The sequence below is a fragment of the Hemicordylus capensis genome, chromosome 7 (assembly GCF_027244095.1).
Source record: "Hemicordylus capensis ecotype Gifberg chromosome 7, rHemCap1.1.pri, whole genome shotgun sequence".
NCBI classification, from domain to species: domain Eukaryota; kingdom Metazoa; phylum Chordata; class Lepidosauria; order Squamata; family Cordylidae; genus Hemicordylus; species Hemicordylus capensis.
The window spans coordinates 34779223-34804746 of record NC_069663.1 but is presented as its reverse complement, the minus strand read 5'-3'; the positions used below and the strand labels follow the sequence as shown (position 1 = coordinate 34804746).

General features: G+C 48.8%; 1 protein-coding gene across 1 annotated transcript in view; it reads left to right on the top strand.

The window, feature by feature from the left end:
• The window catches only part of SMAP2 (small ArfGAP2), a 38627-nt gene extending 13871 nt beyond the window's left edge, over nt 1-24756 (top strand). Inside the window, exons 3-11 of the mRNA XM_053267681.1 lie at nt 6574-6707; nt 8808-8893; nt 9876-9954; nt 11198-11278; nt 12322-12400; nt 16279-16373; nt 19664-19829; nt 21972-22291; nt 23467-24756. Of these exons, the coding sequence (XP_053123656.1) occupies nt 6574-6707; nt 8808-8893; nt 9876-9954; nt 11198-11278; nt 12322-12400; nt 16279-16373; nt 19664-19829; nt 21972-22291; nt 23467-23592 (1166 nt within the window). The 3' untranslated portion in view covers nt 23593-24756. The remainder of the gene's footprint in view (nt 1-6573; nt 6708-8807; nt 8894-9875; nt 9955-11197; nt 11279-12321; nt 12401-16278; nt 16374-19663; nt 19830-21971; nt 22292-23466) is intronic.
• The last annotated feature ends 768 nt before the right edge of the window (nt 24757-25524 follow it).

The window sequence follows — 25524 nt, the reverse complement described above, 5'->3', positions numbered from 1 at the left end:
AGTTTAATTTAAAAACACACACACACACAGTGGCTGGTTGCTATAGTGACTACCAGATGAAATGCTTTTGAGGGATGTCAGAACGCCCTCATAAAACCTACATGCCAGTCTAATGCATGAATACCACTTACTCTTGAAACAGAACCTTCTTGTAGTTTAGCAGGAGTTCTCTGTATAGGTATTGATGAAAGCAAAGACTTGTTTGCATAGCTGTAGTCAAAATCTGACACTGGACAATGGGAGCTAATCCTCCCTTCACCAGAGAAAACATAAGTGTAGTGATGATAGCAGTCTGTACCTGGAGGAAAAGCTCATCTTTATTTATTTTTTATCCTGCTTGGCAAAAGGGACAATTCATGCTTGTTGCTGAATTTCAAGACCAGCTTAATCCCATTAAGTGGAAAGTGCTTACACACTTATCTCTGTAACCCTTAAAACAACCCTGTGAGGTAGGTCATCACTGCCCCCCCCCATAGTGCAGGTTGCAGAGGGTGAGATGTGACAAGACCAAGAGGACGCCACATGCCACATCTGCTGAGTCCCTGCTTGCATGATAACTGATAAATAGTCTCTGGTTGCTGGTCAGTTTCTAGCTTCAGTGTACTGTAGAAGTGAGATGTGTTTCAACTGACATTGTCAGAGGTTATAAGGAAAGAAGAGAACTTCTCAAGGGTTTGTGCACTCTGGTTTTTTAGAAGCATGCAAATAACTTCCTGCTTCTATTCTGCTTTATGGGAATCTTGTGACTTCAAGACACGGGAGCTTGCACAACTGAGTGCAAAGTTTGTTTACTTTGTGAGCAACGCCAGTCCTTGTGTTTGCAAAGCTAGTTTTGTTGTGAGAGAAACTAGCTTTCCGAGGACAGGTCTGGGGACTTCACCCAAATCATGGCTGTGGAGCAGTTGGGGGAGAGAGAGAGAGAGAGAGCGCACTATCCCAGCAGAGAGTTAAGCCTATCAAAAGCAGTGGAGTTAGGCATGTATAACTTGGTAATGGGATAGTGACTCCAGTCTGTAACTTGCTTCTCTTCTCTTCTCTTCTCTTCCATGCCTGTGGGCAGGTATTCGTGGCCCAAAAGAGCAAGTCTGTATTTTGTTCTTGTTCTACTTCATTGGCTCCTGATTGGTTTCCAGGCCCAATTCAGAGTGCCGGATGTTACCTGCAAGCATCAAACAGTTTGGGACGAACCTACTTAAGGGACTGCCTTTTCCTATTTGATTCTGTCCTCCGATTCAAGGCTTCAGTGGATGCCCTGTTTCACATTACTCCACCAAGAAAAGCACAGTACTGGGAGCTGGGCCTTCTTGATTGTGGCCCCCAGTCTGTGGAACTCTCTGCTTTGGAAGGCTCAGGTTCCCCCTTTCCCTGGTGGCATTTAGTTGCTGGGTAAAAACAAGCTTGTTCCACTGCTCATTCAGCATGAATGTCCAATTCTGTGCAGCTCTCTCTCTTTCTAGTTAGCTTTTAAGTGAAACTTTCCCTGCTGTGCTGCTTTTTAAGTGTCATATTGCGTTTTTATGTGGTGGTGTGGTTGAAATTTGGTGGTTAGCTGCCTTGGAGGTCCTGTTACTAGAACAGAGCCCAAAGTATAAATATCACAATCAAAAAGTGTTGCTTGCCCTTGCTCCTTCCCAGGTGCATGTGCGTGTCAATACAAATAACGATGAATATTTATATACCGCTTTCAACAGAAGTTCTCAAAGTGGTCTACAAAGATGTAAATAAATAAATAAATAAAATGGCTCCCTGTCCCCAAAGGGCTCACAATCTAAAAAAGCAACACAGGACAGACACCAGCAACAGCCACTGGAAGGGGTGCTGGGGATGGAGAGGGCCAGTTGCTCCCCCTGCTCAATAAAGAGAATCGCCACTTTTGAAAGGTGCCTCTTTGCTGAGTCAGCTGGTGAAGTTAATGCTGCCTGCCACCCTGAAATGCTTGTGGTACGGCTGCGGCTTCGTTTGTGCATTAAGTCCCTCTTGCAGTGGAGTTGGCAGGCGGCCGCTGGTGTTGTGCCCGTTGCTAATGTTTTATTGATACAGCAGCTCTTTCTCTCCTCCTCCTTCTCCTCCCTTCCCCAGCTCACTAAAGCGTGTGCGTGTCTATCATAGTTCATGCTGCTCAGGCAGCTTTGCTGTGCCTGTCCTCGTACTAAGGCTTATCGACCTCACACATGGTGTATAGTCTCTTCTGGATTTAAACCAAGCCCTATTCACACATTATGTTCAGCACTCGTACAGCCAGTGTGCAGCATTCCCAGGTGCTGTTGTTAATACAGTTATTAATACCTTATGTTGAACCCCAGGTGCAGGAGCGCACTTCATGTCTGTACTAAGCATTTGAGGGGCTTGTACCTAGGCTTGTGTTTGAAACAAATGCCATTCATCATTCATGCAAACATGTACGGGTGTATGCTCATCCAACACAATGTCTGAATAGGGCTGATGTCTTTGCCGTTGAGGGATGGTGATGATGCTTAGCATTTAGGTTGCAGTCTTCTTAAATATGCACAGCATTTCACACTAACTTGGTGAGTCATGCAACCACCATGGAATTAGCATTATTTCCCCCCATACCACTGGGGTGGAGATTGGAGAACTTAAGGCTGAAAGAGGGGCTTTCTCAAGGCTGCCCGGTGAGTCTACGGTTGAGGCGAGATGTAAATGGTATGGTTTCCCAGACTATGGGAAACACCTGTATCAGGCAGCAGCGGTATAGGAAGATGCTGAAAGGCATCTCATACTGCACGGGAGGAGGCAACGGTAAACCCTTCCTGTATTCTACCAAGAAAACCACAGGGCTCTGTGGTTGCCAGGAGTTGACACCAACTCGAGGGCACATTTTTACCTTGAACAAACATCTGCCCCAGTGTTCCCCTTTGAGGGAGAGAATCCTGTCACTTGACTGTGCAAGTCTGAGGTATCAGAATCAAACTAAATGACAAGAGTTGCATGAACCGTCTCTTCCAACATGTGTGAATTGAAAAACAGCATCTGAGTCTACAATCAGGAGCAAAAAGCAGAGGAAACACTTCTCCTTCTGCCATTTTTCTACTAAAAATTTCTTCCTCCCCAGACTGCTTCCCTACCCACAGGGAAAAGACATGGGTGTGTGTGGGGAGAGTTCCTATATTGCTTTCCTTGGCAGTAGAATTGATTAGACAAGACCAAAGGGAGGAAAGGGTTTGAGCAGCCATTTTAATTGCCATTTCCTTACTCCAGGGGTATTCGGTCTTAGGTCCCCAGATGTCGTTGGAATACAACTCCCATCATCCCTAGTCACAGTTGCTGAAGGCTGTGGATGATGGGAGTTGTAGTCCAATGACATCTGGGGACCTAAGACCAGCTACCCCTAGATCTAAGGTTGGGAACCCCTGCCTTACTGAAATGGCAGCTTTTCAGAAGTCTGGGGTGGGGTTGAGAAATTATTGCCGTTGTGACTCCAGATTGTTGTGTTCCTTAGTCTTGATCCGTAAAATGGGTTGCTTAATGAGCTTATCTCATGTGACACAGTTGTGAGTATGGACAAGAAAGATGTTTGTAAAATAAGGCTGGTGCTGGGATTCTCTTCTAGGAATTCTTCTGACTTTGTTTCTGCAGAGGCCCAGAATGCGAACTTAGTGGTGGCCCTGAAGAATAGGAAATGAAAGTACTTTGCATAACGATCAGTCTAACATTTTAAAAAGTCATCAATGGAACCGCGTGCATGCTTGTGCTGAGAGGGGAGAACAGCTGTGTCTTAATCAGACGTGGGTGTCATGGAAGAACACACCCTTCTGATCTGTGGCCTCCAGGAAAAACAGGGGTGGGTGGGGAGGGGCAGGTGGGGGTTGCGCACCCTTCAGATGGTCTTCCAGGCTCTGCTGTTCATCCAGCAGGTTAGGAAACAGCATCTGCCTCCCTTGATGCTAACTGACAAAGGTGATGCTATGTGAAGGCTTTATCTGGGCTGTTGCTAATCCTTCCCAACCCTGTGAATGCTAAACATAGTAGGGGCTTTAGACCTAACCCTAAATGATTCCTGATAACGACTGGGGCTAAAAGTAGACTTCAAGGTGTGCCTGCTTGGGTCCCATCCTTGCTTCCCTCAGAACCCTCATTCTTCCTTCTTGTCTGATCTTTTGTGTAGTTGCATTGGGTATGCTTTATGGTTCCGCCCACCCGCTCCGGGCAATTTGTTTAAACACATTTATAAACTGCTTTTTAGTATTTATATACTGCTCCTGTTATTGGAGCACGTCAGAAGGGCAACACTACAAAGCAGGCACAGTTTTAATCCAAATGTGTCCCTTGTTAGATTTCCATTGACTGCAGTTATCCCAAATGGATTCTCATGCCTGTTAATGATGATGATAGGATGCATATATAAAGTGTGTTGAGAGTGCTTCAAATACATTATCTAGTTGTCCTTACAACCACTAGATCCTTACATGAAGGATCAGTATTATCCCCATATTTCAGATGGGGAATATTGAGGCTGTGAGTATGGGTTACTAAGTTCATGGCAAAGGCAAGGTGCAGATTGGAGACACACACCCACACCCAACTTAGTTGCAGTGAGTTCTCCCCTGATGTGGAAGGAGTGAGAGAAAGGGGAGGGCTGAAGGGGAAACTGTCCACGTCTCATAGCACCATGAACCTGGCTGAAAGTGTGTATTTGAGGCAGGGAGAGTAGAGGTGATAGTAGGGAGGTTCCTCCTTGGGAATGAGTCTTGCCTCTTCCTTACTACTGACCTGGTTCACACAGTCATTTGACTCTAGCTTTAAAGTTGGCAACCAACATTAGCACGATTGTGTGAACCCACACCAAAATTACTAATGTCAGTTGGTGTCCCAAGATGAATCTGAGATTCCCACCTTGGCATGGGTTCACACAATTATGCTAATGTTGGTTACCAGCTTTAAACCTAGATCCCAACGATTTAGTGAACCGGATCACTTTATCTTTGCTAGCAGGAGAGGGGAGACACTGAAAAGAGTTTGGCCCTCTTACAAGGCTGGTGGTGAGATGGGGGATGCCTTGGACAAAGGTTGGGAACTTCATAGGAGCCACTCAGCTACTTTCACTGTCACATCTTAATGGGCCTGTTCTCTGTCTGCTACTGCAGACTGCAGCTCATATAGTGACTTTTTTTTGTCCTCTGTATTTGCAGAGTTAATTTGGCTGAGCCTCTGGACGTCAGCAAGTGCCACAACTTGCAGGTGGCACCCTGAATGGAATGGACTTCTGCTCCAGTATGAATGGAATGAGTGTTGCTTCCAGTTCTGGGTCTTCTAATCACCATACCCCAAATGGGATTTCTCTCTCTCTCATCCTTGTCAGGCTAGCTCTTGGTCCTAGGGATGGTCTGACCCGCTTACCCGAGCCTCCTGTGGCTTGGGTTCCTTTGCATATAGCATCCTGTGGCCTGCACTTACCTGTCAGTCTGATAGTCTCCCTTGCAGCACAAGGATGGATTTGATGCCTGGTGATTCCAGGTCTCTTAGGGCCGGGCTGTGCAAAGTAGTGTAGGTGAGAAACAGTTCATTTCTCCTCCCACCCTGGCTGTATTCAAAGCAGCTGATCATTCGTTTTCAAGGGCATGGGAACAAAGTGAACACTGCCTGGCGGCCTTGTGCAGTAGTTCCTTTCTTGCTCTGCAGTGCTCTTCCCTGCTGCCTGGCTGGCATGGGAAAAAGCCGTGGTTAGCTTCACAATGAACAAATGCTTTCTTTCTGTGCCTTCCCCCAAACCCCAGGCCCTAATGAGACTTCTCCTGACTCCTCACCTGAAATCTGCATGCTGGCCTGAAAGCTCTTCCAGAGTTCGAACCTCATATAAATGTGACTCTCTTTCTCCTAGGAATGCTGTATGTGTTATCTCTTTATCTCAAACAAGGAAAATAATCGGGGGGAGGGGGCAAGTCGAGAGAGAGAGAAATCCTGCTTGTATATTGCAGTTGCAGGTTTCTAGAAATGCTTGGCCTGAGTTGAGGTTTGGGAAATTATTTCAGGTTCTGATGGCCATGCAGTTCTGCCTGCTCAAGTGAGTGATTAAGAGTCCTTGCAGCCCAGCTGTCTGACTGTTTCTCAGCCTGCAAATGAGTAAGAAGCCCAGCGGTTTGGATCTGGGCATGATCTCTGTACATCTCTTCAATACACTCTTTCAAACACAGAGAAATCTTCCCGTCATGCTCCTACCAAGGAGTCTCTCTCTTCTGTACTTAACCAGAATTTTAACACATCCTGCCACACAATGGATTAGCCACTGTGAGTGAGGTGGGGCAGATTTTGGGAGCTGTCGCTCTAAAAATCAAATTAACTGCCTCTTCCTGCCTGCACCCCTCTCCCCCGCCCTTCCAACTTTATCTCTAAGTAAGAGGAAGCATGGGTGTATCCTTTCCCCCAACTCCTTGTTCTCCAGCATGTGGCCTTTAATTCCCTGGTAATGAATGTTTAAACCTCGTCTGCATTGTAGATGGAAACTCTTCCGCCCCTGCTCGGCTTGCTGCAGATTCTTGGATCAGGAGCAATTCAGGGTGGATAACCTGATGCTCAAAAGCACGTCCGTGACGGCTTTCCTTTGTCCTTCTGCAGGGCCAAGATGGGCCTCGTGGAACATTGGCGTCTTCATCTGCATCCGCTGTGCTGGAATCCACAGGAATCTGGGTGTCCACATATCCCGAGTAAAATCTGTCAATCTGGACCAATGGACGCAAGAGCAAATGCAGGTTAGTAGCAGAGATGCGCTTTGACTGCAGCTCAAAGAGAGCTGCAGTCACCCTGCCAGGGTGGTTTTGGGAGGCTCAAATTAGCTTACTCCAGCTTCTCCATTGTAGTTCAAGGGTGGAATTTTAGGCCTACTTTTATCAAACAGCAGCTGAGAAGGTAGTCCTAAAAGTACCTTATTTTGATCACAGGCACTGCTCTATCCCCGGGCGCCATGTAGATCACTGTTGATCAGAAATCTCTTCTATGGGTAAAGAAGAAAAATGGGGCAACTTTAAACAGTGAAACAACGAGATGTGAGGCCTGGCTGTGGGAATGAGGCAATGCTAGACCCATTCTCTTGCATCCAGACACTCTCTTCTGTGAATGGAAGGCAGTTCAGTTTCTACCTGGGGTGAGGAGTGACTTTCAGCAATTCCCCCTTCCATGTGCCATTGGTTGTGCTGCTCCAGAGATCCTCTGGCCCTACAAAGCAGGTTTTCAGGGGTGCATAGGGAGCCAAGGGAAGGAGCGGGTTAAGAAGTACTTTCTGTTCACCAAACAACTTAGGCCACAACCTAATCAGTGTTCCCTATAACAGGGATTCGCTGATGCTGTTGACTGCAACTCCCATAATGGCCAAAGCTGGGGATCATGGGAGTTGTAGTCAACATCTGGGAATCCTTGTTACAGAGAACACAGAACCCCATATATATTTTTATGGCTACAGCAACCAATTAGCGTGCATTTCTATTTAGAAAGCATCTATGTTTTAAATTGAATGATTCAAATTTGCTTCTCTGGTGCTTTGACTTGCTTGTTTAAATCACCTTGACTTGAATCAGTCCACTGAGCCCTGAATCAAACCTTGAGCATTGCTGCATTATCACAACACCATGTCCTAGAGTGCAGCTGGGTTCCTCTTATATTTCACGAGAACATTGGTTAATTCCTCCTCTCTTGGAAGGCTTACCACGGACTCCTCCTTACTGGAAACCTTATCCATCTATTTCTGAGGTGTGTTCTGTGGCTTGCCTTGGTCTAATAAAATCTGTAACTGAAAAATTGTGTCCAAAAAAGATTGCAGACTCAAGACGTGAGAATTCACAGGGCAAATACTTTGTGCAAAATGTAGGTGTTGTAGAATAAGTGATACACTCGCTTGGGAAGAAGGGAGGTATTACAATAAATCTATTTTCATATAAAACACAGTGTCGCTTGTTGAGAGTACATAAGCTGTGGAAAGCTTCTCTTTCGAGCTGTTACAAACAGAGCCTTTTTCTGCTGATCTGTCAGAAACCAAAGACCTGAATTAACTGCTAAATCACTATTACTGTTGACTCTGCAAATCCGTGTCCTGCGCCCCTTTCTGGAAGAACTTTAGCAGGCTTTGGGATGCATAATGCTTCTGGGTCTCCTTTTTCATCTGTACAGAGCAGGCCCTGTGGTACTCTTTTAGGCAAGGTCTAGGAAAAACTCTTATGTCCTAAGGTTGGCCAGACTGAAGTCAAATGATGGGGAAAACCTTTCAGACTGGCAACTGAAATTTCTGATGTTCTTGTAGAAGTGAAGCGTAAGGCCCTGAGCTGCGGGACAATGGCCGCCCCATCAACTCTTAAGTGTGACTCCCTAGTTGATTGTTCATTGGGCCTGCGTGAAGTTTCAGCCAAATCTGAATACTCTGCACAGTCCCCCGGCATTAGGGATGTGCAAGAACGGGTTCATGCACTCCTAGGAGCTTTGAGGTGCTCTATCTCATCTCTCCTCTGGCACATTGTACCTGTTCCTCCCCACAATCCACTGAGCAGAGAGAGGATAAGCAGAGAGAGAGAGCAGCTGGACCCAAAGGGCTGCTCAGGGTGTCTCTAGGCCCTTCCTGATTTCTCTGCCTGTCTCTGGGGAAACTTCAGAATTCTCCATGGTTAGAGTCTGGCTTGCACACAGCTGCTTCTTGCATGAGTGTAACATGACTCTCAGTGATAAAGATCACACGTTCTGTACTCAGTGAAAGATACTTTCCTCTTGTTTTATTTGTGTGTTCCAGGGTTAAATCTTGGCCCTGAAAACTGATGCTGAGCCCTGGCCCAAATTAAGCCCCGAGGGTTTCTTGTTTTCTATTTCAGTGCATGCAAGAGATGGGGAACCGCAAAGCGAATCGCCTCTACGAAGCTTACCTTCCGGAGAACTTCAGACGACCTCAGACAGACCAGCATCCTCTCTCTGCTTCTGTTCTCGGAGAAAGGATGGAGGCTTTTCATGTTGGCGTTAAGGCCTGGCTAGGCGGGAGGCACTCTGTTAATCTCTCCTCTTGTGGCTGTTCAGACAGAGGGTTCGGCATGGAATTCCTTAAAGCTCCTGCACAACCTTTTTTAGAATCTTTGTGAGGATTTGTATTCAATGAAATCCCCCTGTTCCTTAGCACTTTCTGCAAAATGAAGCTCTCCGCAATATCGGTGGCAGAGGATGTGAGCCACAACAAAGCAGGGAGTTGTAAATTTCAAGGGATGGGAGCACACACAGGCAAGTGGGGATTATTTTTCTGCATTATAACCAGGGCTCTTGAATTTTACACTAGCAGAACAGAGGGTGAAGCTTCAGAGGTGGCCGCCTTCCTCAGTGCTGTGACTGTGTTTCGCTCTTGTCTGTGCTGAAGTCCTGTGCATATTCACTTGAAATGAAGTTCCATTGACTCTGGTGGAATTTACTTTTCAGGTAAACGTGCATTAGATTGACCTCCTAGATCATATGCTTCATTGCCTTTCTACCAATTTGTCCTCATCTGCTGATCCACCACCACCACTTGAATATACCATTATTGATGGCTTTTTGCTCTGTGTAATCAGTACCATAGTTACTGATTGCACAGAGGGGAAAAGGTTACCCCACTTTTCCTCTATGCACAGAGGGTACATAATTACCCTGCTTTGCTGCTGCTTCTGTACCTTCTGCCGTGCTGCCCCATATTCCAAGACAATATAATGGCGATGATACACGCATACTTCCATTCTTCAAACAAGTCTACAGCTGAAGTAACGAATCCAAGGACAGGAGAAAAGGAAGGAGGGGGAAAATGAGTAGCTCTCCAGAATTAACCCTTTATTTGCCTGAGTTGTTTGCTGCTGCCTGACAATGTTGTTGTGCACAGACTGTCTACCCTTGGCTTGTTTTATCCTTAACCCGCTTTTGTACAGAGCCGTGGAAAGCTTTATCAGAGACAAATACGAGAAGAAGAAATACGTGGACCGAAGTCTTGACATCAACATGTTGCGGGTTCGTATTAACAGCTTTCAAACAGGGTTCCCCAGGTTGGGTGCCCAGATGGTGTTGGACTACAACTCCCATCATTCTCTGCCACAATGGCCTAACACCACCTGGGGACCCGCTTGTGAGGAACCCTTTCTTTGGAATGTATTTCTCTAAGAGTAGCTGAACAAATGAATGTATGAAGCTGCTGTATCCGGGGTTACCCGGTTGCTCCACCCAGCCCATTGCTGTCTACTCTGCTTGGCTGTGGCTCTTCAGGCTCCGGTCTTTCTCCACCCTGCTAGTGGGAAGCTCTCTTAACTGGAGATGCTGGGGCTTAAACTTGGGACCTCGTTGCCCGCAAGTCAAGCTGCAGAGGAATGGTGCCAGTTGGAGTCGAAGACTAAGAACCATGAACTGGAAAGTCCCTGGTTCAGGTCACACGCTTACTAGGTGGCCTTGGGCAAGCCCCTGGCACTCAGCCCCCAATAATCAATATGGAGGTGATAAGGCTCCCATACCTTACAGGAGTGTTGTAAGGATTGCACGATAATTCAAGTGATATAGAAAGGTTCTTCTTGGCAGTGGGCTGTCCCGTAAACTGTAATGATGCACACACCAGTATGAGTACTATCTGCAGTAAGATCCTGAAGAATTGTTCTTTTTAGCAATGGGCTGCCCACCCACCTCCATTATAATGCCATAGTCTTAGACCAGGGGTTCCTTCCCAGTCTTGCGTTGCCAGATATTGCTGGACTACAGCTCCCATCGTCCCCAGCCACAGTGGCCTTTGGGCAACTCAAAACTGGGAACCCCTGCCTCACACCAAATCATTGCCATGACCAAACCATTGAAGAACAGGCGTTGGTCTTCTCTGGAGACTATTCTACATCAGAAGGGACTGGAATTAAGTTCTTTCCAAAACCAAAATACCAGTTGAGAGGGTATCTTTACCAAGGGCTGCCATCTTGGTCTGCACACTGAGACATTAAACGGATCATCTGAGCTCTTGGAGTGGGCCCAATACTTACCTGGCTTAGCTTCACTGCATTCTGCTCCTGCAAACTGGAGCAGTATATGCCCCCTCTCATCTTCCAGTTCTTGAGTTAGCAGACACAGAGCCAAGAATCCTTTGTGTTAGGGGGAGGAGATCTGCACTTCCAAGCTGCCCAGCCGCTCTCCTGTGAGCGCTTGCTGACGGCCTGGAGAACAAAATGATGTGCCCGGCTAGTTTCCACACACCCTCTCACCATTTAATTTGATTGTACAGAGAGAAAAGGACGACAAATGGAAAAAGGAGGCAGCCTCCGAGAGAAAACTGGAGCCCATAATCTTCGAGAAGGTGAAAATGGTACGGCGGCCATCTATGGGCTTGGGGGTGGGTGGGTTGGGCGGCGCCAGCTTGGGATTGTGAGCTCGCTTCATGTTCAGCAGAGGGGGATGGCTAGGCATCTCGTATGGCCCAGCCAAGAGGTGCTTGGAACTAGCCATGTTGAGTGGCAGAAGTTTCCAGAGGCGCTTGTACAGCTCTCGACACAGGAGTGGGAAATCATACAGAGACGTTAAGGTTGCAGCCTCCTGTTCTCCCAGTGCCGCGGGGATGATGGGAGTTATAGCCTTCCAGCATCTGGGGACCCAAATTTGAGATTCCCTGCCCTAATGTGCTGTTTTTCCTATATGCAGGGGGCTGCTCTTATGAATGAGGGACCATTCAAATGCACAAGGTTGAGCCCCAATGCCTCCTGTATTTCGCCACCACATTCGAAAGCATGTGTGTGTTTGTGGGGGCATTTGGTCAGTTTTCAGGGGATGGGGCTAAAGGGGGAGCATATCTGGTGCTCTTGCCGGTAGCTGACACTCTCCCCCCACCCTGCAAAGCCTCATGGGAACCATGCAAGGTGGTGATGTTACGTTGTTCCTAGAGGTCTTTGGGCGAGGGGTTGGGAAGGCAGATGTTGGTCATTATAGTGGGGGGGGGGGGGGTGCCACTGAAAAATTGGCAGTGTTTGTGAAGGTAAGCCTTATGGTGACAGTGGCCTCTGAAATTCAACCCAAAAGTCATCAACTGAGACTTTCAACTCAGTCTTGATACACAGTCATCATTGTTCTTCTCCCCCACCCCCTGATTCTAAAATTATATGGTCTCAGGAACTCTCTGCTACATGACTTATCCGTATGTGTAGACTGGCTCCAAGTTAATGTGGGGCAATAACTAGGCCCACTTCTACGAATGGAGTGTGCCACCAGAGCATCCCCCATAATCTTTTGTGAACTGGCAGATTGGCATAGGAAAAGTTCTGAGGGAATCCTTTTTTTTTTTTTTTTAATTGATGCGTTAAAGCAGATGCAGGACTTTGATTTTTTTAAAATGACTTTTTACTTCCTTTGGCTTAGCCTCAGAAAAAGGATGACTCGCAAATCAAGAAGAGCCCTTCCAAATCTTCCGAGCCTGTCATGGACTTGCTGGGACTGGGTAAGAGCATGTTTTTCTGCCCCCCAAAAGATGTCTGTGTGTGTGCCACACAACATGTAGTAATGCATTGTGTGGTGCTGCTTTGTCGTGAGTGGCATAATTGGTACATCTGGCCCAGAATTGTCTCCTCTGACTGGCCACAGCCCTCCAAGGTGGTCTTCCCAGCCTTGCTTCTAGCAGATTCTTTTCAGAGGGAGAGCTACCGGCTGAATCTTGAGCCTCTAGGCATGACCATTGGCTACCGGTCTTGCCCTGTGCTGTGAAGTGCAGAGCAGCGTGGGCAGTTGTGGGACCTGCTTAGGGTCTGGCTGGCAAATGGTGACCTCCCTTTCTCCAGGATCTCGTGGAGACCGGATACTCCAGCTGGCCTCAGAGTGGCCGGAGGAGGGCGATTTCCCCTTGTGCCTCTTAACCGTGGACGCCTCTGTCAGTCCCTGGCCTCTCACTGGAGGACCCAATCATATCCCCTTAACCCTCCGCTATTGCCCTCCACAACCCTTCCAAGCCCCACTCCTTCCCAACAGCCAAGCCTTTATTGCTGCCCCACAGGTGCCAGCCCATTGCTCTGTTTCCCTGCCCCCGAAGTCTGTCTTCCGCTGCAGCATGGTGGCATTTCCCTGGCAAACATCTCCGGGTTTCTCGGTAGGCAAATGGCTGCGGAAAGCTCCCCCAAACGCAGCATCTTTGGAAACCTGCAGAGACCCAACCTGGTCAAGGTTTTCCGTTCTGAAAATGTAGGGATTTAGCTGCGCTCTTAGCATGTGGTAGAAAAGATGGCCAGACTGCCAGAGTAAAGGGCAGAACTTCACCGACGTGGCTTTTCTGCAGTCGCCCCCACTGTCTGCTAAGAAACAGCCCCAAACGAAGGTCTTTGTAGAACCTTTTTTTGGGTACTGCTGCAGACGGCAGAGCTCAGCTTCCTAGCTGAATGCTTCTGCCAGCTGCACAGGAAACTTGCGTGAATCAAAAGGCATCACATGCCTGCCAATGTGGCCAGGATCCACCTGCTTCCCCTTTCAGCAGGAAGCAGCCGCTGAGAAGAGTTGTGTGCCCCACGTGAGCCTTGCGTCCTCCAGGGCCTCTGCTTCCCCCATCATCTTCTGCACTTGGAAATGAACATGATGCCACTTTGCCATCTCCCTGTAGAGCAGAGGTTCTCAGTTCTGGGTCTGCAGACATTGCTCAACTACAACTCCCACCATGCCTTCGGCTATTGTGGTGGGGATGATGGGTGTTGTCGTCCATCAGCATCTGGGAACCCAAGGTTGAGAGCACCTGCTTTAAATCCTTCCTCCAAATTCCCCTGCGTCGCATGGCCTCTTGCTTTATCCCCTTCCTCCTTGTGCATTCTTCCCTCCCTCCCCTAGTCTTTCCCTCTTCTTATCTCGTTGTCTGTCTCGGGTTGTCAGCTACTTGGGAGCAGGGACCAATCTCGTGCCTATCGGACTCAGTAAGGCACCGTGTGCGTTGATGCCATGGTATGAAGAGGTACACCGTGGTAAGCTAGACCCAAATGAGCAAGTGTGTTTAGTTTATATGCCCTCCATGAACGGGGTGGGGTGGGGGACGGGGACATTGTAAAGGGGCTCTGTGTCTCCCTGAAGCAGGAATGGCCCTTTGGGCTCTTGCAGCAATAAACTAGCTCCATGGTGGATCCCATGGGAGAATTTTCTTAGTTTTTTACTTTATTTCAAATAATTGATACAACTAAAATGCATCATATAATCATATTTTTAAAAAGAGAACACACACACACAATATATCCCTACCTCCTAACTTTCACATTTAAAATAATGTATTTATCTCAATACAGGGGTGGGGGTGGCAGCAAAGGAACGGGGAGAACACCTTTTACAATCTTCAGAATCCATATCATTCATTAAGACTAGAATAAACTTCAAAAAAAAATCCTCTCCCATTCCATTTTAAAAAACAACACACCATATTCAAGCAGTGCTAAGGAACACACATCCGTAATCCACAACCGTATATCAGGAGTAAGCTGGTCCTTCCAAAGTTGTTTAATCCTTCCAAAGTTGTTTGGCAATTCCCCATGCTCAAAGAATCCATAGTTATGGATTCAAAGATAAGTTCTCTACTTTAGGGATATGCTCCAGAAGGACATGAACATCTTCAACAACCAAACATCGCAGTACAATCATATTAACAGTTTTAGGAATTTCCTGCCAACAGGAAATCGCATTGTCGGCATTTGGGAGTCTGCAGCCAGCCTTTCCTCAATATTCTTTGTGCTGTCCTAGAAGCACGAAACAAAAGCTTCTGAAAAGCCTCATTCTGAGGTTGGAAGAAGCGTGTTTTTTCTGCCTTGATCTCAAAGAACAGGACACCCAAGTTCACTAGAGCAGAGTCTTATTGGGACCTGTGTGCGATGGAGGTGTTCAGATTCCCTCAAGCCAGTAGGCTCCTGAAGCGCATCACTGCCTGGGCCACCTGTCGGAGTCTGTGGCCTGCCCAGCCGTAAGGCCTCTGGGTCTGGTTTTTGAATGGCACCAGGCCTACCCTCCTGTGTGACTCTCCAGCTTTCTCCTGCTCCCCAGCCCAGCTGACAAAGCTCACGAGGGTGAACAATGACAGGCTGCACATGTGTGGTAGTGCATGTGAGTGGTGCTATGTCATACTCTGGGCTGGAGGTGCCCTTGTTGAAGCAGGCCATTGCTGGTGTAGGAAATCCATTCCTGCCTATCCTGTGTGAACAGCACAGAAGTAGAGCATGCCTTTGGTAGCAGTTGTTCAAGTCGGGGGGACCTGCTGCTCAGTGGTTGTTGAGCACACGCTCATGTGCAGAAGGTCCCAGGTTCAATCCCCGGTGTCTTTGGTGGAAGGGCAGGGAAAGGCCCTGCAGAGGAGAGGCTGCAGCTCAGTGACTGAGGATGGCCACTGGGATTGTAGTGTGTATCTCCCGCTTGCCCTTGCGGATGAACTACCCAAGAGTTGCTCTCTCGAGGAGCTGCCGCGTGAAATCCTTTGGCGGGGGTGTGGGGGCTCAGTGCTGCCTGGAGTCGGCAGCAGACATTCCTGGACCGGCTTCTCGCTGAGCTGCAGCTGCAAGCCAGCCCTGCCCCAACACGCATGGTCCCCACTGCTGTAGCAGCAGGATGTGTCAAGTGCCGGGCAGTTGTGGCACCCCGGCCAAGCTGGGCTTAAACCACCCAGGGTGAAGGCAGAGCCCCACGGCTTGGAAAGGCCGAAGTAGTATGCTGCGTAGGCCACTGAGAATTAGGGCCGTGGCCAGGCTAGGGCAGAGCAAAGGGCAGCCAGTGGCTTCCTCTCTGCCGCCACCTGTCCACTTCCTTAGCCTGTTCATAGCTGGCTGAAGCTGAAAGTCCTAAGTTGCACAGCAGGAGTAGATCTGGCCGTGTTTTCCCTTCTCCCCGAAGCAAGAGCTGGGCGGGTGCAGTGCAGTCTCGCCCAGAAGGGAATGCTGGGTGTAAAAGTGGTATTCTGCAGCATCTCTTTTTAAAAATAAGAGCCAGTTTCTAGCCCTTGAGGCTTCCAGGATGTACCTGCTGGAACCTCTGATGCCTGGTGGGAGGGGTTAGGTTTTCTGGTGGTCAGAAAGATGGGACTTCAAGACTTGATAATAGTTCCTTGCCAAAAGCAAACTCACTGTGCCTCTTAAGAGACACCATCCTCATTTTTGCAATGCATACAGCAAGATTTGAGTTAGGTTGGTGCACACCTTTGGTCTCTAAGGGTAGATCCACAGTTGTCTCTCTAGCTAAGGCGTCAGCAAGATGAATCTGCTGACCAGATTTGGACCACAGGCCACTGGTTTGCTGAGGTCTGGGGCCAAACATCTAACATGACCAGCTAGCAGTTGACCTCGCTCCCAATAACCCCCTTCTCTTTTCTTCCAGATGTTCCTGTTTCATCTGCCCTCCCCAATGGCAGATCCAGTAGCTGTTTAGAGAAGGACCTGGACCTCTTTGGCGCTATAGGCACCGACAGAAAGGTGAGAAGCATGTCATTAGTCCCTGAGCCAGCTGGGGTGCTGGGCACCATCCAGGGGGACGAATGCTCATTGTCTGTGTCGACATGTCTATGCCCTTAGAGGTGAAAAGGAGGTGATAGCATTGCAGTACTTTCAGTGATGTCTTGCGTGCGTGCATGCATGCATGAATGGGCCATCACCTAGGACCTAATCACAGAACGTCCAGATCCAGGCTGCATGTTATGCTCATGGTGGTGAGGCCCTGTGCAAGCCGTGCTTAGACTGCCGAGAACTCTGCAGCTCCCCCAGAGCTGGGGCTGATTGTAGAGCCCCTGGGTGCTTTTCTCCTTCCTCTGTCCCTCTGCTTATCTCTCCCTTTAATTGCCCAGTTGTCCCTGCTTCTTCCCCTCTCACTCTTGGGAAAAGTACTTGCTAAAGAAGACAGGCCGAGCTAAAGAGATTGAAGGAGAAAGGTGGCCGGAGAAAGGAGAAAAACTGGCACACACTTACCTGGGTGTGCCCTTGCGATTCCTCCCGGCTTGCCTCTGTGTGGGGCTTCTCAGCACCCGTGCTCCCTGTAGTAGGGATTCCCAGCTGTTGTTGACTGCCTCTCCCATAACCCCCAGCCAAATGCCATTGCAGCTGGGGGTGATGGGAGTTGTAGTCAACAATATCTGAGAATCCCTGTCATGGTGAATGTTGCTCTGAGCCTGGATTATGTTTGGGCATCATGTGTAACCACAATTCCATAACATGCCCACAATACTTTCCAGGGAAGCCATTATCAAGTGTAGAGAAACCTGGATCTTTAGGAGTGAAATTCTTGAGTACTTATCACCCGGGCAAGGCATGTCCATGCTAAACGATACTCCTGAGAGCACAAGTTCAGGAAACTGAAGCTGAATCGAATATTCTGAGGTAGGCCTGCCCTGGGCCAGCCTCTGGCAGAGTGGAAATCTTGATCGGTACTCATGTCCTCTGCCTGCCTTCCCTCTTTTTCAGTGAGTGTTTCATGCGGGCAGTGGGGTTCAAGACCAAAGATCTTCTGATGAAATTTGCACAAGTGGTTGCGAAAATTGCCAATTAAAAATATATTTGATGCTTTTAAAAACATTTTTGTGGATAAAAGTTCTCTCCTTCAAGCCGACTTGGACTCCATGGTTATGGCAGAGATGGTCAGTTGCAGAGATGTCCAGTATCTCCTCTGGTTCAATTAGAACAGATTGGTTTCAATTTGTGACTCCTCTGGATGCAGACAAACTCTTTGGAGGTGTTCGGCCTACCACTTGTCTTTGGGGTCCATGCCCAACAACATGGCTTTTAACATCTAGGAGGGAGGTTGTTGGAGATGGCCTAGTTGACATCATAAATGCCTCACTGGGGGAGGGCAGGATGCTTCCTGGAGGCAATTGTGAGACCTTTGTTTAAGAAGCCTGCCCTAGATCCCTCAGTGGTGGATAATTATAGGCCAGTCTCCAACCTCCTTGTGTGGGCAAGGTAATTGAGAGGGTGGTGGCTGATCAACTCTAGGCAGTTTTGGAAGATACTGATTATTGAGATCCATTTCAAACTGGCTTTCGAGCAGGCTATGGGGTGGAGACAGCCTTGGTCGGCCTGATTAACTATCTCTACCAAGAAATGGACAGAGGGAGTGTGACTCTGTTGGTTCTTTTGGACCTTTCTGTGGTTTTCGTTACTATCGACCACGATATCCTTCTGGATCGCCTGGGGGATTTGGGAATAGGTGGCACTGCTTTGCAGTGGTTCCATTCCTGTCTCACCAATAGATTCCAGATGGTGTCGCTCAGAGATAGTTCTCTGAAATGAGAACTATTATATGGTGTTCCTCAGGGCTCCATCCTATCTCCGATGCTTTTTAACATCTACATGAAATTGCTGGGTGAGATCATTAGGAGATTTGGAGCAGGGTGTTATCAATATGCTGATGATACCCAAATCTATTTCTCCATGACATCATTATCAGGAAATGGCATAGCCCCACTAAATACCTGCTTACAGGCAATAATGGACTGGATGAGGGATAATAAATTGAAGCTGTATCCAAGAAAGACAGAGTTACTTTCCGGGGTAAGGGGTCATACTTGGAGGGACGTGATAGATCTTCCTGTGATGGATGGTGTTGCACTACCCCTGTAGGAACAGGTAGATAGCTTGGGAGTGCTTTTGGACCCAAGCCTCGCTCTGGTTTCTCAGGTTGAGGCTATGGCCAGGAGCACTTTCTATCAACTTCCGTTGATACGACAGCTGCATCTGTTCTTTGAAGATAGTGGTGCACACTCTGGTAACCTCTAGGCTTGACTACTGCAGCACGCTCTACGTGGGGCTGCCCTTGTATGTAGTTCGGAGACTTCAGTTGTTTCAAAGTGCGGTGGCCAGATTGGTCTCCAGGTGTCTCAGAGATACTATATTATGTCTGTTTTAAAGCAATTGCATTGGCTGCTGGGTAAAATACAAAGTGCTGATAATTACCTTTAAAAGCCCTAAATGGCTTAGGACCGGGTTACTTGGGAGAGTGCCACCTTCTGCATGATCCCCACCGCACATTAAGATCGTCGAGAGAGGTCTGTCTCCATATACCGCCAGCTCATCTGGCGGAGACTTGGGAGCCTTTAGTTGCCCCTGGGCTGTGGAATGTGCTCCTTATAGACATTCGTAGTTTAACATCTTTGCCAGCCTTCAAAAGACCCCTCAAGACACACTTTTTTTAGCCAGGTTTTTAGTAATCTCTGAATGTTGTAAAAATTTGAATGGCTGTTTTAACAGTTTGTTTTATTTTGTGTGTATTGTGTTTGTTTTTTGTGAACCGCCTGGAGCCTTTTGGAGTCAGATGCTATATAAAATAAATAAATAATAAATAAATATTGTGGTAATTTTCTGTGCTATTAAATTTGAGAATAATCAGGCCATGGTCTTGGCTAAGCATGGGGTGGCCAGAGCAGTGGGGCGGGGGGAAGATCTGGTGGAACAAGCTGGCTAAGGGCATGAGCTATGAGCTGGCGGGCCCTGCATGACTGAGCTCAGTCATGCAATGTGTGGTGGCCCTCAGCCATACATCTGCTTCATGGAGACTGGCCTACCTTACAGGGTTGTTAGGACAGTTACACAGTATATTTGTCCGCTGCCTTGAATACTTTTGGGCTGAGCATGATGCAGAAATTCTGTCTGGAATGCTCTAGGCACATTCTGTTGCGTCTGGAATGCTCTGAGCATTTAGGCAAAGCATGGGGTCAGTTATTTCCTCACCCCATCATCCCGTGATGTGGACAAACGTGATGTGTTCTTCCCACCAGGTGGTTGGCTCGATGCCCACAGCTGGGAGTGCTGGGTCTGTTCCCGAAAACCTGAACCTTTTTCCTGAGCCCAGGAGCAAGGCAGAAGAGCCGGGGAAGAAGCAGCTCTCAAAGGATTCGATCCTCTCCTTATATGGTTCCCAAGCCCCACAAATACCCACACAAGGTATCGGCTGGGGTGGGATGGGCGCAGGAGAAAGGCCCGCCCCCAAAGTGTAATACTGCTCTGCCATAGCAACACCCACAACGTCAGAGAGAGGAATATTTGCAATGAGTATGATAGACAAAGTGTGTAATTTGCTTTCTGAGCCAAAGAATTCTGCAGCAAGGTATTTTGCTGTTTGGGGCAGTTTCTAAATCTTCTGAAGCTCCGTGAACAAGCCCAGAATCCTCTCCTCCTCCAATGAGCCTTTCCAATGTTAAAGTTGAAGTGGGAGGCCCTGCTCTGAGTTTCCTCTCTCAGGGGAGGTACAGCAGGCCTCTCCTGCTATGGGGCCAGGGCTTGAGAGCATGCCACCAAGAGACGGGCCACTTGCCTCGGCCTTTGCCTGCCTTTAAAGGGAAAGTCAAGTTTATTTCAACTCCTGCCGCACCAACAGAGCCCTGTGGTTGTCTTTGGTAGAATACAGGAGGGGTTGACCATTGCCTCCTCCCGCACAGTATGAGATGATGCCTTTCAGCATCTCCCGTATATCGCTGCTGCCCAATATAGTACCAGCGGGGATTCGAACCGGAAACCTTCTGCTTGTTAGTCAGGCTTTTCCCCACTGCGCTATTAGGTGGGCAGTAAAGCCAGTTTTTTTCTACTGGGCCTTTTGGCTCCTCTGACAGATGTGGACTTAAATGCTTCTCTGCATTTGTTTTCCTATCAGGCAATGTTTATTGTTTAAGCTGCTACAAGAGCCTGGTCAGAATGCCCAGAAATAAACTTAAGAAATGCTAGCCATTGTCATAAGGATATTCAAACTGCATGCCTAGGAAGGCTTGTTTATTCTGGACTCAGAGGTTTGCCAAAAAAATGTACTGCCTTGTAGTTTTTATGTGCAAGGTGGTAGAACAGGGAAATAGGTTGGTTGCCTTAGCTAATGTACTCCCATGTGGAGATTGTGGATATGGTTGTGATGCAGCTCTCTGCAGTTCTTGGTGAAGCTGTTTGTGCCAGGGATCGGGGGTGGGATAGTGGGTGTAGGGTGCCCCCTCTCTTCCTCTCGCCAAGACTTTAAGATCTGTAAATGCAGTGCCTGCCTTGTGTTAAACGAAGCAGGCATCCACTAGGGGCAAGGCCTTCTTGGTCGTGGCTCCTTGACTTGTGAGCTGCTCTTCTATATGAAGTCTGTAGACCTAGGTTTCTGGAAGCAGGCCAAAGCCTCTTAGAAAGCAGGTCTAGCAACTGGCTGTTTTCCCCGCTGTTGCAGCTCTTGTGCCTTTTATATTGACTTTGACCTACTTTTTTGGTTGGGATTTTTGGCCAGGAGCATACAGCTTTTAGGGGTGTGCACGGTCCGGTGCGCCCCCAGTCTGGCACGGGGGGGACTGTTGCTTTAAGCTTGGGGGTGGTAGTACTTCCCCCCCCCCCCGCCGCTCTTCCCCCTCCGGCGCTGGTCAGTTGAAAAATCTTCTTGGGGCGGCAGAGGTCTGACGCTGACGTGCGCGCGCCATGACGTGTGCGGCGCATGCGCCGTGATATATGCGGCAGCGTCAGAGACGAGCGCGCGCGCCGCGCAGGGCGCATGTGTGCCTCTAGCGTTCGTCTCTGTTCTAGGCTTTCCAAATAACGACGGGGGCAGGGACCTCTGCCGCCCCAAGAAGATTTTTCAACTGACCAGTGCCGGAACCGTGCACACTCCTAACAGCTTTCTCTCTCATGCACACACTCTTGGCTCCTGCTCCAAGTTGGGCCAAAAGACCAAAGGAGAGCTGGTCTTGTGGTAGCAAGCATGAGTTGTCCCCTTAGCTAAGCAGGGTCTGCCCTGGTTGCATATGGATGGGAGACTTGATATGTGAGCACCGTAAGAGATTCCCCTCAGGGGATGGAGCCGCTCTGGGAAGAGCAGAAGGTTCCAAGTTCCCTCCCTGGCAGCATCTCCAAGATAGGGCTGAGAGGGATCGGTGCCTGCAACCTCGGAGAAGCCGCTGCCGGTCTGTGAAGACAATACTGAGCTAGATAGACCAATGGTCCGACTCGGTATACAGCAGCTATCTGTGTTCCTATGCACGACTGGGTCAAACAGAGCAAATGAGATGATAAAGACTTATGTCTGTGACTCTCCCCCGGCACCTCTTTTCATGCTCTTTTCACTTCCTCTAGGAGCTGTGTTTGTAGCCCCCACCCAGATGGGGTACCCTGCAGCCTATCCCAGTTTCCCAGGCATGGCCCCACCCAGCAGCATGATGAGCGGCGTGATGGCACCCCCGGTTGGGATGATGGCACAGCCAGGCGCAGCTGGCATGGTGGCACCCATGGCGATCCCAGCGGGCTACGTAGGGGGCATGCAGACGGCAGTCATTGGGCTCCCCAACGGGATGGTGGCGGCACAGCAGGCTGGCTACCTGGCTGGCATGGCTCCTGTGCCACCCCCGGTGTATGGCACGCAGCCAGCCCAGCAGCTCCAGTGGAATATTGCTCAGGTGAGAGAGGCGGCTGGGGTCTGCGGAGGGTGCCAGCGGGGGTGGAGAGGCTGCGTCAGATGCCTTGGGCAGTGGGGCGCATTCTCCTCTTGTCCCTGGAAAAGAGGTTCCTTGTGTCCGCAGATAACGGAAATGTTAGTTTTTAGACACTCATTTAGATTATTCATATACTGCTTTTCAGCAGAGAAGTTCCCAAAGCAGTTTACATAGCAAAAGGAATTTATTGCAGCCAGGAGTGATGGCGATTGTAGCCAGAGAGCCACAAGTTGCCCCCCCCCCCCCCCGCATAGGAATATGGGCCGTGCTTCCTGTCCTGGTCGCCTGGGAGTGCCTAGCCAGTTGGGCATTGCTGTAAGGACCAAACAGCTTCTCCGCAATCCCTGCCAAATTGCGGCCTCTTGATTCTGCGAGAGCTTTTGGGAAACTCTGCCTGCCACCATTTTGGCTGAGCACTGCTCTGCAGATGTGATGGCTGAACTTGGCACCAGATTAGTCAGTGCAAGAAGCTGCTGTGTCTCCTTCTTCAGGCTGTGAGGACTTGGGCAAAGAGACAGCTGCCTCCTCGGACCCAAACCAATCACATCCCATTCAGTGTTCCCTCTGACAGGGATTCCCAGATGTGGTTGACTTCAACTCCCAGAATCCCCCAGCAAAAGCCATTGCAGCTGCAGATTCTGGGAGTTATAGTCAGCAACATCCGGGAATCCCTGTTAGAGGGAACTCTGATCCCATTCTCACTGTGTTTAACCCTGGAACGTTGCAGCTGAACCTGCTATGGCATGGAGCCAGGTTTCCATGCAAAAAGCAAGGATTTTGTGAAACAAGACACTCCTCCCCTAACAACTGTCCCCTCCTTATTAAGAATCTGAAGGTGTCTTTCTGAACAGCCCAGTGGCCAGTTGATGTTGGTCACTATACTCAGCCGCAGGTCTATCCAGAAACACCAGAACACAGACAGGGAATTCAAGGGTTCTCAGACTTGGGGTCCCCAGATGATGTTGGACTACAGTTCCCATCATCCCCAAACACAGTCCTCATGGTGGCTAGAAATTGGGCTTGTAGTCCAGCAACATCTGGGGACCCTGGAGGACAGAGGACAGCTGGAGTCTGCGGCTTCCCATCAGGGATGTTTGAGGAATGACTCCTGGCCAGTGTCTTGCCTTCTCTCTCCTCAGATGACACAGCAGATGGCTGGGATGAACTTCTATGGCACGAATGGGATGATGGGATATGGACAGTCCATGGGCAGAGGAGGGACCCCAGGAACCAACCAAACTCTCAGCTCCCAAGTGTGGAAATAACGCACCTGGATTTGGACCACTTCTCTCTCTCTGCTTCTGTTCCTTTTTCTCTTTTTGCTTCTGTATTAAAATTGCTCCCTGAGGTTACCTTAAAGCTTTATTTTCCTTTCCCGTGGTCTCAGCCAGACCTTCCCTCTGCATAAGAGACAGCTGCTCTGCCACTTTACCCTCCCCACGTCAATGGCACCCTCTGCATAAGAGACAGCTGCTCTGCCACTTTACCCTCCCCACGTCAATGGCACCAGCGGATCAGGACTGTCTTCTGTCTCAGCTCATTAAAATGTGTGCATTTTTCTTTGGGGAGAGGCATAGGGTGGAAGGTGGCCATTGTTGTGGGGGTTAGCCAGAAGGCGGAAGCAGCCCTGCCCAAGACCTTGAAAAGGGTAGCCATGATGGCTCAGGTAAAACTGAACTCACTGCTTAGGAACTGGACAGAAAAGAAGTTCCTCGTCAGGTGTTGCTCAGCTAAGTTTAATTTCTCTGTCCATTTTCTCCCTCAAATAAAAGGTGGTGAATTCTTTCTTGCCCTTATATCCACTTGACCTACAAGCACATTCCATTGTTATTATTATTATTATTTTGTGGAATTCTCCATAACTAGTTCCACCTTCCATGAGCTTCAAATGTTCCTTCCCTGGAGCTAGTGGATTTCCACAGGACCCTTGAGCACAACGGACCTTTTCTGGAATTGTCAAGTGGTGTGTTGTGGCAGGGGGGAGAAATTGCTCTCTTAAAAGCTGCTGCTGCTTCTGTCTCAACTGTGGTGGTGACACATTTATTGACACTTTTCTCCACCCTCCCCAGTCCCACCCCCAGTCTTCCTTTGTTCTCCTTTTAATGACATAATAATTGATCAAGGGCCAAGTCTTTGGTGAGCTCCTTCTTGCACTTGGTTTGCACTCTGTTTTTGTTCTGTGTACACCCCCTGCAACCCCCCCCCACACACACACACATGCCAGCATGATGGTTTAGTGACTGAGTTACCAACCAAGGGATTGGGGCCATCTGGTTCTCCTTTCTCCCACAGCTACATCATGGGGAGAAAAATACCCGACCCACGTCCCTAAAAGGCTGTATCAGCATAAGCAAAAGCCAGGTGTCTTCTGTCTACCTTACTTTGTGTATATGTAAATTCCTTAATAAAGATATTGCAGTGAGACATGACCCTGTTTCTCTCAAGGTCCATCCTGGTGTCAGAACGTTTTTCCCATCCCAGCTTGGTCAGATGTTTATAACAAATGGCTTTAAAGGTCTCTCGGCTAAAGGGTCATGGGGTGGTTCAGTGTTCTCCACATGTATGATTTTCTGCCTTCTGAAGTCATTGATGTGGTGGTGGTGGTGGTGGTGGTGGTGGTGGTGGTGGTGGTGGTGGTGGTACAATGACCCAGGGCTGGCTGGCTTGTGAGGGAAGTTGTGAGGCAACCTTCTCAGACCGCACCTGCGCCGCAGGGTGTCAGGTGTGGTATCCTGCCCTCTCTCCCACCACTCCTCACCACCCTGCCTTGCTGCCTCACCTTGCTTTGTTGCAGCCCAGCCCCCTGGCATAAGTCAACCGATGGGGGGCCATTTCAGGAGCAAAGAGCAGGAACCCAGACTTGGTGAAAGGTGTGGGGTAGGGGGAGAGAGAGAGAGAGAAAGCAATCCAGCTAGCAAAGCGATAGCCAAAAGTAAAAGCTATCGCTCCCTGCTAAAAGCTTTGTTCTTGTGGCTTCCGCTGCTGACTTGTAGTTTTTAAATTTTCCCAGAAGGCAAGGCAGTCAGGAGATGGGGAAGGGCTGTGTCGGAAAGTGAGAGTGGGGTGGCCATCAATGTCAGGGATGGGGCCAGTGGCCTCTGAGTGCCTTGAATGTTGCAAGCCCTAAAGCAGGGTTGTGAAACGGTGGCCCTCCAGCTGTTGGCCTACAATTCCCATCATCCTCAGTCACTATGGCC